This window comes from Ursus arctos, unplaced genomic scaffold (assembly GCF_023065955.2).
Source record: "Ursus arctos isolate Adak ecotype North America unplaced genomic scaffold, UrsArc2.0 scaffold_27, whole genome shotgun sequence".
Classification (NCBI taxonomy): Eukaryota; Metazoa; Chordata; class Mammalia; order Carnivora; family Ursidae; genus Ursus; species Ursus arctos.
This window is the reverse complement of record NW_026622952.1, coordinates 27,816,495-27,828,629: the sequence shown is the minus strand read 5'-3', so window position 1 is coordinate 27,828,629 and position 12,135 is coordinate 27,816,495. Positions and strand designations below refer to the sequence as shown.

The following is a 12,135-nucleotide window of genomic DNA, read 5'->3' as shown; positions in this document are numbered from 1 at the left end:
ATTAGGGATTGGGATAAAAAATTGCACCAGAAGGAGTATATGAAGGTAAATCTATGGTGACATACACATGGAAACAGGCACAACTATGGCCAATACTTAGTACTGAACCACTTTTCCAAGTAGTTTTATGGGAATTAACTCACTTAATCCTCATAGCAACCCCACTAGGGACATACCACTATCACCTCCTTTAATAATTGGGAACATTGAAGAAACAGAAAGTTTAAGTAAATGTTAACTTTGACCCAGTATTGGATGGCTGTATTAGGATTCGAACCCAGGTAGAATATCTCCAAAATACTCTTCACCCCTATGCTACTCAGTACAGATTTGAATGTGTATGTTTCTGTGTGGGTGTACAGATGAATGTGTATATGCAAAAATGTACATTTTTGTGCCTATGTTTTTGTGAATGCACTTAATGTATTTGTCTACTCATAGTAACTTGGAACCTCCAAAAGCATACTTTGTGTTATATATACTGGCGTCAAATGTTATTGTGGAATAAACAGTGATGTGTTCTAAACATGGTCTCCAGTTATGCTAATGAACAGATAGAGCCCAGAGAAATGACGTACAACCTCCTCCTTCTTCTGCCCTTTTCATGGCAAACATTGTTTAGAATCTTGCTTGATGACATTTCAAAAGAACAAGCCAAATGGCAGTACACCCACAAAAAGAACAAGGAATGTTTTGTCAGGAATTGATAGGTATTAAATTGAGAGACAGGGGCGCCTGGGTGGCACAGCGGTTAAGCGTCTGCCTTCAGCTCAGGGCGTGATCCCGGCGTTGTGGGATCGAGCCCCACATCAGGCTCCTCCGCTATGAGCCTGCTTCTTCCTCTCCCACTCCCCCTGCTTGTGTTCCCTCTCTCGCTGGCTGTCTCTATCTCTGTCGAATAAATAAATAAAATCTTTTAAAAAAAATTGAGAGACAAATAACTGTCACATTTGGGACATTTGAGGGAGACGAGCTTTATCATAATTAACTTCAGAAAATAGACTCGGCACCCGTGGGCAGATGTTTGGGCAGCCAGAGTAAAGCTTAGCATTCAGCTTTTCCTCATTACGGGAGAAGTTATTCCCTGGTAAGTGTGGTGGATATAATGGTAAACAAATGTAGAGAGATACAGTTCTGCTCTCCGTGTCTGTGTCTGGGCTATATGCTTGGGAAGAAATGAGCAATTGATTGTCCTTGGAGTGGTGTGAGTGCTCTGATGGAGGTTACCAAGGGGTGGGAACGCATGGAGGGGCATGCCCACACATAGTACGGGGGCGAGGCAGAGCAGGAGTGGGGAAGAAGTTTCCAGAGAGGAGAAGGCGCCATCTTCTAAACTGAAAGCACTAAGCAGTTCACTGGGTGGACAGTCGGGGAGGCAGATGTCAAGCGCCTGACAGAAAATGAGCACAAAGAAGGAAATCCCTGCAAGCAAGGCACACACTGAAAGCTCCTCGTGTGTGTAGTTCGATATACCGTAACATGGGGTCCTTTGCTTAAGGGGTAAGCTCAAAGTTTCTATCAATCATCAGTTAGCCAATCTATGGATTTTCAAGAATTACATGAAGACATTTGAATTTTAACATGAAGGCAGTGGTAATTTCCATTTGGCAAAAACCTTGTGATGGGGAAAGGCTGGCAGATGAGAAGTATTAAAGGTAAAGAAGTTTGTCACCTTGAGCAGTAAACTCAGGTTACAATGTAGACGTGGTGTGAGGGTGTTGGGGTTCTCACACCTGGGCTCCTGCTGCTCCATGCCCCAAGCCCCCTTCCAACACCCAGTCCCCAGGGCACACCTTGGCTTTCATGCTTTACAGCAATTCTTCTGCTTTACAGCAATTCTTTATCCATTGAATACCCATATAATTTCTGCTTCCTTTCATTAAATAAGTTCCATTTGGGGAGAAATGGTGGGGGTTTTTTTCGTTGTTAAATCTCCGGACCTGCAGCAGTAAGTGCAGAATACTCCGTGTTTGATAAACACTTGCTGATTGAATGTGTGAAGAATTCAGTGACAACAGAAACAGAAAGAAAAGGACAGGTGTGAGAGGACCTTTGGCAATATCTGACGCTGATTAATGGAACAAATGAAGACAGAATTGAGCTGAGGTTAATTTTTTTTCAATTTTATGCTTGGTGACTAGGTGTATTTTTGAACGGATCAACTGGCATTGTGAACACAGAACAGGATTTGGTTTGTAAAGGCATGAGGAGGGGTGTGATTTCCAAACTTTTTGAATTTTAGAATTTCAGGTAAGAAATGTATCTCTCTGACTTACTAGAGCTCATTAAAAGTAATATAAAGATTTGCCTTTATAGCGGAATGACACTTTCCTTGCTGTCCTCTTCCCCAGGTCATGAACCTCAGCTGCTCCCTGTGGCAGGACAACAGCCCATCTGTCAAGCATTTTGCCTTCGCCAAGTTCTCTGAGGTCACTGAACAGTGTTCCCTTTTATTCACCCTCATCCTACTCATGTTTTCAGCATCCCTCACGGGCAATGCCCTCATAGCCCTTGCCATCTGGACCAACCCAGTCCTCCACACGCCCATGTACTTCTTCCTGGCCAACCTGTCTCTCTTGGAGATTGGCTACACCTGCTCGGTCATACCCAAGATGCTGCAGAGCCTTGTGAGTGAAGCCCGGGGCATCTCCCGGGAGGGATGCGCTACGCAGATGTTCTTCTTCACATTATTTGCTATCAGTGAGTGCTGTCTTTTGGCAGCCATGGCTTTTGACCGCTACATGGCCATATGCTCCCCACTCCACTATGCAACACGAATGAGCCGTGGGGTGTGTGCCCAGTTGGCAGTCATTTCCTGGGGAGTGGGTTGCATAGTAGGCTTGGGCCAGACCAACTATATTTTCTCCTTGAACTTCTGTGGTCCCTGTGAAATAGACCACTTCTTCTGTGACCTTCCCCCTATCCTGGCTCTTGCCTGCGGTGATACATCCCATAATGAGGCTGCAGTCTTTGTCGTGGCCATTCTTTGCATTTCCAGCCCATTTTTACTAATCATTGCTTCCTATGGCAGAATCTTAGCTGCCGTGCTGATCATGCCCTCACCTGAAGGCCGTCGTAAAGCTCTTTCTACCTGTTCTTCCCACCTGCTTGTAGTGACACTCTTCTATGGCTCCGGGTCTGTCACCTACTTGAGACCCAAGGCCAGCCATTCACCGGGAATAGATAAACTCCTAGCTCTGTTCTACACAGTGGTGACATCCATGCTCAATCCCATCATCTACAGTTTACGGAACAAGGAGGTCAAGGCTGCTCTACGGAGAACCCTGGGTAAGAAAAAAGTTTTGACTCGTGGGTAGATCCTGGAGGACCATGCGAATTTGCTCTTTGAAAAGATGCACACACAACCCAAGAGCAAAGAAAGAAACAAAAACTATGCTCTCTGCAACGTATTTTGTAAGGACCTTCTTTAATAATAGTAGCTGTAATTTTGGAGACACCTCTATACTCACAGTCAAACTTCTGATTGCCAAATTCTGGAAGGAAGTTGGCTACCAAAGAATTTTAATAGGTGAGTCCAATATTAGACAGATTTTCCAAAATATGTCAGTCCAGGCTTGCTGTATAGATTGCCAGATTATATCTCAGAAGTCTGACAAATTCTCATTCTGTACTCTTAGGCATTTTCTAGCCCCTGAGGGTCTCATCTGACTCTGCCCTGGTCCCTGGGGGAAGTTTTCCCACATACATCTGTCCCACATGACTCTCAATTCCCTAATAACTTCATGGATCACATTATTTCCTTCCATAAAAATGTTTTAAACACTTCAACCTTAATTATTGTTACATAATATAGAATTAATTCTGTGAGTTGCATGTACTATAAAAATATTTAAATATGCAAAAAAAGCAAATACATTTCAGAGGTATTTGTTGCAGAACATTAAAAGAAAAAAGTGGGAAATTTTTATCAAAAGTCTCCAAGGGGGAAAATGTTTTTAAAAAGAAGATCATATTTAAATGCAAAGATAGAAGGAGAAAAATGAACTAAAAATAATTAACATAAATATTTTAAAAGATGTGTATGTAATTTCCTAAATTTGCATATGTGCAAATGAATTCTGACTCCATATGTTTGGAAATCATCCATACACTTGCTCTGAAGAGAAATGAGCTGTAGGCATCTGCAGAGGCATTGCCTGGGATGTGAGCACCTAGTTCTCAGAGAGGTGCTGTGGGGTATGAGGGGTTGGTAACCGTTCATGGAGTAGCTGTAATGGGACAGAGCGGAGGTCTGTGACTTAATCACTGTGTACGATGAATTGTCCTGGGTGTGATGGATAGCATGGTCCCCTAGTTAGCAATGCTGTATTGTACCCTTGACGAGTGCTGAGAGAGTAGATCTCAAGTGTTCTCACCACACACACAATCGCTGTGAGGGGAGGGGTGTGTTAATAACTTGATTGGGCTAATCACTTCACAATACATATGTGTATCAAATCATCACATTATACACCTTAAAGACATGCAGTTTTACTTGAGATATAAATCTCAATTAGCCGGAAAAGATCAAAGAACGTGATAATTCTATCAGGGGATAATGGTGATATGCACTAATGACCAAGATGTGCGTTTTGCCAGATATCCGTATTTTACCAAAAACTGTCCAATTCATTCAAACACGTAATTTATGTATAATACCAATATTAAAATATTTAATTATGGACATTTTTATTAAAATAATATAATACATGCTTTTCAGAGCAAATGTATAAAATATATAAAATATAAAAATTAAAATTTAATTCATTTATATTCCTTCCATGCAGGAATAACCAATGTAAATATTACATTTATTTAATTTTAGCCTTTTGCTTTCTGCTATCCACACACACATGCACACACACTCAAGTCCCTTCTCATGACAGATTATTTTATCAAAACATATATACTATTTTGAAAGCAGCTGAAAAGATAAAAAGTACCAACAATACGTCTTCTAGAACATTTCATGTTTGTTTTAAATATCTACATTGTCATGAATTAACTTATTCCCCATATTTTCTCTATTAAATATTCCTGAATGTTAATAAAGGAGAAATTCTTTGCTAACTTTGATCCTCAAACCCTGTGCCATTTGGTTTCAAAGAGGCTTTGGAGTCCGTTCTCCTCAGCACCAGCTCTCACAGCAGCACCAACCATAGGATAAGCACCATTTACTGGATTCTGAATATATAAAAGGGCAGCTCAAGCTGCTTCAATGTTTGTCTAATGATTGACCTTAAAAGCCGCCTGTGTACTATTATTCTCATTCTACACATGGACACCAAGGTACAGAGGCTGGAACCGCTCGCCCCAGGAGTCAGCAAGGACCAGCATTGGGTACAGATGGTCTGATGCAAGATCCCATGGTTCTTGGACATAAATTCCAGGAAAGCTTATTCCATTAACTCTGATTCCACGCATCTTCTGTCCCCAAGAAAAATGAGTGAAAAGACCAGAGAATATCTCTGCTGGGAAGGGACAGCCCTGGTTTTCAGGCTTCTTTCTAACGTGTGAGATTTATTTTTTTTGGATATTTTTTTTATTATTTATTTGTTTATGTATTTTTATTTTTATTTTTTTGACTTGTTAATTTTTTAATAGTTTTTTTATTATATTATGTTAGTCACCATAGAGTACATCCCTAGTTTTTGATGTAAAGTTCCATGATTCACATGCAAGTAATGAATCATGGAACTTAACGTGTGAGATTTTTTCAGAGGGGTGATTTTCTTTTTCTTTCCTGAAAGCCTCTCCTTTGGTTTTAATCAGCATATGTGATGTATACAATAACTTCTGATTTATATTTAAGAGCAATCCCAAAGAATATGCCTACTATCTTTAAAGTACCCATATTACTGTTTACCCCCTGTTTACATAAAACTCCAGTCACAAGCATGTTGTCTTAGAGCAAAATTCTCAAACAAATAGATTTTTAGAATGTGCTAAAAAGTTTATTTGATTCAATAATGGATGAACCAGAAGATAAAAACCAGGTGGCCTGGGCTGAACAATAAGGAAATATAGGCAGAGAGAGAGAGAGTTTGAAAAGGAATTTATTAATTTTATAATTCTTAGAGTTATTTTTCCTTTTTCTTTTTAAGATTTTATTTATTTATTTGACAGAGAGAGAGGCAGCGAGAGTGGGAACACAAGCAGGGGGGGTGCGAGAGGAAGAAGCAGGCTTCCCGCTGAGCAGGGAGCCCAATGCGGGGCTGGATCCCAGAACGCCGGGATCACGCCCTGAGCGGAAGGCAGACACTTAATGACTGAGCCACCCAGGTGCCCCTTAGAGTTATTTTCTTTTTTTTTATTATAATAATATTTTTTATTATATTATGTTAGTCACCATACAGTTTACCAAGTTACAAACATATCATCAGCCTCTCTAAGTCAGCCTGTCTCCTTACAGAATGGCCACCCAGGGCTTGGTTTGCCAATTGTCAGCAGAGAGCCAAACCGGACCTGCTGCCTGTTTGTGTAAATAAGGTTTAATGGAAGCCGAGGAGCTCTCACTGACATACTGCCGAGGGGCTGCTCTCCTGCAGAGCTTAGTGCTTGAACAGAGACCTCAGACACTAGGCACCTGCCCTTACAGGAAACCTCTACATGTAGCAAACATACCAACAAATGCGAGCTGTGCAACTTTTTTGGATCCTGACTTGAACAAACCAAAGAGAAAAAGACGTTTTTAAGACAGTTAAGAAAATATAAACATGGGCTGATGGATTATAATTAGGAAGTATTATTCATTTTCATTCTAAATTATTTACATTTGCAATGATATGATGTCTGGGGTTTACTTTTAAAAATTACAGCAGAGAAACTGTGGGAGGAAATATTTGAAATAAAATAGGCGTGATGTTGATAATTGTTAATGTTTACTTGCTGTGTCCCTGGATTTATCTTACCTTATCCTACCTCCATTTACTATGCCTGAAATGCTCGCACATGAAGAACAGTCATACTTTGTTGATTATGTGTTAATAATTTTATCTTGATTTCATTTTTCTCAGATAAAATGCTTATCTGCATTTAACTTTGGAAATGTGTTCAGACTTGCTTGTTATTCACTACGTGATCAGCCTGTCCTGGATGTTCTGTGTATGCTTGAAAAATGACCGGGTGTGCTTGCTAGCTGTAGTGTTCTCTCGGCATTTACGAAGTGATTTTGGCGTGTTATTCATACTTGCTGCATATTCCCTCACTCGTGTGTGTGTGTCTTTTCCACCAATGATTTATCCAACTCCACCTGTGGATTTCTCTAGTGCCTTTGCTATTTGTCAGATTTTGCTTCATATTTCGAAGCTATGTTACAGAATGTATGTAAATCCAGGAGTATTATAATTTCCAAGTTGATTAAATATTTTAGCAGGATGAAACTTCCTCCTTATTCCTGGTAATAGTTCTTCCCTTAAACTCCCCTTTGTCTGGTATCAGCACGACTGTGCCAGCTTTCTTTTGGCCATCCTCCTAGGGTACGTCTTTTTGTACCTTTTACTCTGTATCACCAAATGTCGTTTTTATCTTAGTCTCCAAAAAAATTTTACTATGAAAATGTTTGTGTTTAACTGAGGGCTACAGAGGGGAGGAGGTGGGGGAATGGGATAGGCTGGTGATGGGTAGTAAGGAGGGCACATATTGCATGGTGCACTGGGTGTTATACGCAACTAATGAATCATTGAGCCTTACATTGAAAACCGGGGATGTACTGTATGGTGACTAACATAATATAATACAAAATCATTATTAAAAAAAAAAAAGAAAATGTGTTTATTTGAACAGTTAGGCCATTTACATTTACATAATTTATATAATAAAATTTATACACATAATTTATATAATTTATATAATTGCTGGAGTTGGTAGCAATTATTTTTCCATGTGATTTCTTTTTGATTTATTGCCTGCCTTTCCTTCTATTGCAATTATATTTTTATAATTAATCAAATAGTTGTACGATGACACTTTCTTCACCTTCAAGCTTGTTAACAATACATAGTATATTGTTCTTTTAGTGAATATTTTAGACATTCCAAGATATATCTTTGATCTGTGATAGGCTGAAGTAAGTTAGTGCTTTTCCCAATCAATTTGTTTTCTCCATGAAATTATTTTGAGTGATTCCCAATCTATGCTGTTAATTGAAAAAAAAAAAAAAAAGACTTAAGATAAACAGGGCCAAATCTTTCAGAACTGGCAGGTGAAAATGACAAACCAATGATTTTAAAGGACTTTTCTCAGATTATATTCACTTATCAGATTAAAATAAGAAATCAATACAATATAATAGCCAAAAAAAAAAAAATGCCATTTACAAACTCGTAGTCAAACATCCCATGAGTTTGCTTCTACAAACCACATTCCTAAATAATTTCAAGTTACAGAATCAATAGAAATTAAATTTACAAAGCATGTGTAACTAAACTTCAATAAAAATACATATTAAAATGTGTGGCTTGCAGCAGTATTTAAAGGGAGTTTACAGATTTAAATGCATTTATCGAGAAATAAAGGTGTTTGGAAGAACACAGACTAAGCATTCAAGTTACGGAGTTAAGGAGAGAACAACAAAATAAACCCAAAAAAAATAGAATAAAGGAAATACTAAAGATAAAAGGAGAAATGAATGAAGTAGAACACTCATACAGCAAATTAAATAGCGCTTATCAATAAAAAACAAGCTGATTCTTTGATTAAACTAATAAAATAGTTAAACCTCTGACTGTTTACATGAGAAAATATCATCCAGATAAAGAGCAGCACACAATATAATAGAGATTTAATGACACAGGACATTATTTCAGGTAGAATGGTAAGCCAATAACTTAAAAATCTAAACGCAACGGATGATTTTCTAGAAAAAATATAAATTATCAAAATTCATCCAAGAAAGAAAAAGCTTGAATGAAACAATATTTTTTAAATGAGTCCAGGATCATAAACATACAACAATGCATCCCCAACATCAGAAAGCTGTATCTGTTTTATGGGACTTCTAGAAAACTCAAGGAACTGTTAACTCCAGGCTTATTTAATATCTTCCAAATTTAGTAAAAAATATAGAGTTACTCATTTTATGAGACTACTATAACTTTGACGCATAAAACAGATGACATAAGAAAATGATATTATTGGCCAATTTCCATTATAAATCCAAATGGTTTTATGGTTTACATAATTTTACAATAATTCTCAAAAGATTGTATTAAATATCAAAGGGATATCCTAAAAACAATACATCACAGACAAGTACAGCTTATTCCAGTGACACAGGTATAATTTCAAGTCAGAAAATCTGCTGACACACTAACTACACAATAGGTTGTAATAGGTGGAAAACAATGCGGTCTCCTTAATAGTTGCAAGTTGAAGCAACCACTTTCAGGATTTTAGGTTAGCAACTTTTTAAACAATCAAATCTAGCCTACACCATTTGCTGAATGGAGGAGGAGCAATGAGTTTCTCGTTCAGTCTTGGTGGAAGTGTAAATTGTTATGCTGACCCTGCAGAAACATTTTGCAGTCTCAATTTTTAATGGGCATATCCTTTCACAGAAGTATTCCATAGGTAGAGTCCAAGATGGCAGAGGAGTGGGAGACCTTTATTTCATCTGGTCCCAGGAATTCAGCTAGCTGGTGATCAAATCATTCTGAACACCTGTTAACTCAACCGGAGATCTAAGAAAAGAATAGCCGCAACTCTATGAATAGAAAAGTGACCACTTTCTGCAAGGGCTCACTGAGGAGTGGGACCCTGAGCTTTCAGCTCTGGGGCTGGAGATTGGGAGGCAACCATTTTCATTCTTATCCTCTAAAGTTGCAGGGAAAGCCTTCAGGCAACGAAACCCACATAGAGCAAACCAGAGCAGATTATTTAGCTTGGCCCCCTGGCAGGGATGGTGTAATTCCACCCCGGGCAAAGATACTTGAGAATCAACGCAACAGACCCCTCCCCCAGAGGATCAGCAGGAACTTCCCCGCCAAGACCAAGTTTACTGATCAATGAGAACTGCAAAACTCCAGCGCTAGGGGAATACAGCACATAGAACTCATGGCTTTTTTCTCATATTCCTTAGTCTTTCAACTTTAATTTTTAAAACTTTTTTTTTCTTTCCCTTTTCAACCAATTTCTTATTTTATCAACTCCTTTTTAAAAATATTTTCTTAATTTTCATTTTTATAGTTACACTCTATCCCTTCATTGTATTTAATCTTATTTTTGTGTATATATGTATAAGTTTTTCTTTCTTTACAATTTTGGGATGTAGTTTTTTGTGTATATATGTATAAGTTTTTGTGTATTTTTTTTTTGTGTATATATGTATAAGTTTTTCTTTCTTTACAATTTTGGGATGTAGTTTTCTAAAAAACAGACCAAAATACATGCAGAATCCAGTATATTGACCTATTCTGCTCACCTGTCTGATTATATTCTCTCTCTCTCTCTCTTTTTCTTCTCCCCAGTTTTGGGTCTTGTCTGATTTATTTTGTGTATGTTTCTCTGGGGTCATTGTTGCCATTTTACTACTTTGTTCTCTTATTCATTTATTCTTCTCTGGACAGAATGACAAGACATAAAAACTCACCTCAAAATACAGAACAAGAGGCAGTACTGATTGCCAGGGACCTAATCAGCATGGACATAAGTAAGATGTTGGAAAAAGAGTTCAGAATAATGATTATAAAAATACTAGCTGGCTTGAAAAAAGCATTGAAGGCACTAGAGAATCCCTTTCTGGAGAAATAAGAGACCTAAAATCTAACCAAGTTGAAGTAAAAAAGGCTATTAATGTGATGCAATCAAAAATGGAGGCTCAAAAAGCTAGGATAAATGAGGCAGAAGAGAGAATCAGTGATATAGAAGACCAAATAATGGAGAAAAAAGAAGCCGAGAAAAAGAGAGATAAACAACTACTAGACCACAGGGGAGAATTTGAGAGATAAGTGATACCATAAAGTGAAACAATATTAGAATAATTGGGATCCCTGAAGAAGAGGAAAGAGAGAGAGGGCAGAAGGTATATTGGAGCAAATTATAGCAGAGAACTTCCCTAATTTGGAGGTGGAAACAGGCATCAAAATCCAGGAGGCATAGAGAACACCTGTCAAAATCAATAAAAATAGGTCAACACCCCAATATATAATAGTGAAACTTACAAATGTCAGAGACAAAGAGAAAATCCTGAAAGCACCTCAGGACACAAGATCGGTAACCTCGAAGGGTAGAAACATTAGATTGGCAGCAGACCTATCCAGAGACCTGGCATGCTAGAAAGGACTAGCATGATATATTCAGTGTGCTAAATGAGAAAAATATGCAGCCAAGAATACTTTATCCAGCTAGAATGTCATTCAAAAGAGAAGGAGTATAAAAAGCTTCCAGGACATATAGAAACTAAAAGAACTTGTGATCATCAAACCAGTCCCAAAAGAAATATTAAAAGGGATCCTCTAAGCAAAGAGAGAGCCCAAAAGTAACATAGCCCAGAATGGAACAGAGACAATATAAAATAACAGTTACTTTACAGGTAAAACAAGGGCACTAAATTCATATCTTTCAATAGTTACTCTGAATGTAAATGAGCTAAATGCCCCAATCAAAAGACATGGAGTATCAGACCGATACAAAAAAAAGAAGAAGAAGAAGAAGAAGAAGAAGAAGAAGAAGAAGAAGAAGAAGAAAGAAAGAAAGAAAAGAAAAGAAAAGAAAAGAAAAGAAAAGAAAAGAAAAGAAAAGAAAAGAAAAGGAGAAGAAAAGGAAATGACCCATCGATATGCTCTCTGCAAGAGACTCATTTTAGACCCAAAGATACATCCAGATTTAAAGAGAAAGGATGGAAAACCATTTATCATGCTAATAGACATCAAAAGAAAGCTGGAGTGGCAATCCTTACATCAGACAAATCAGATTTTAAACCAAAACTGTAATAAGAGATGAGGAAAGACACTACATCATAACTAAAAACGTCTATCCAACAACAATATCCAACAGTTGTAGATATTTATGCCCCTAACATGGGAGCAGCCAAATATATAAGCCAATTAATAACGAACTCACTCTTTGTAGATGGCAAGATACTCTATGTGAAAAACCCAAAAGACTCCACCCCAAAATTGCTAGAACTCATACAGG

General features: G+C 37.9%; 1 protein-coding gene across 1 annotated transcript; it reads left to right on the top strand.

The window, feature by feature from the left end:
• The first annotated feature begins 2,354 nt into the window (after positions 1–2,354).
• On the top strand, positions 2,355–3,317 carry LOC113262049 (olfactory receptor 10C1-like). The gene has a single exon (XM_026508289.2). The coding sequence runs from the start codon at positions 2,355–2,357 to the stop codon at positions 3,315–3,317; it is 963 nt and encodes a 320-aa protein (XP_026364074.1).
• Positions 3,318–12,135: the final 8,818 nt, after the last annotated feature.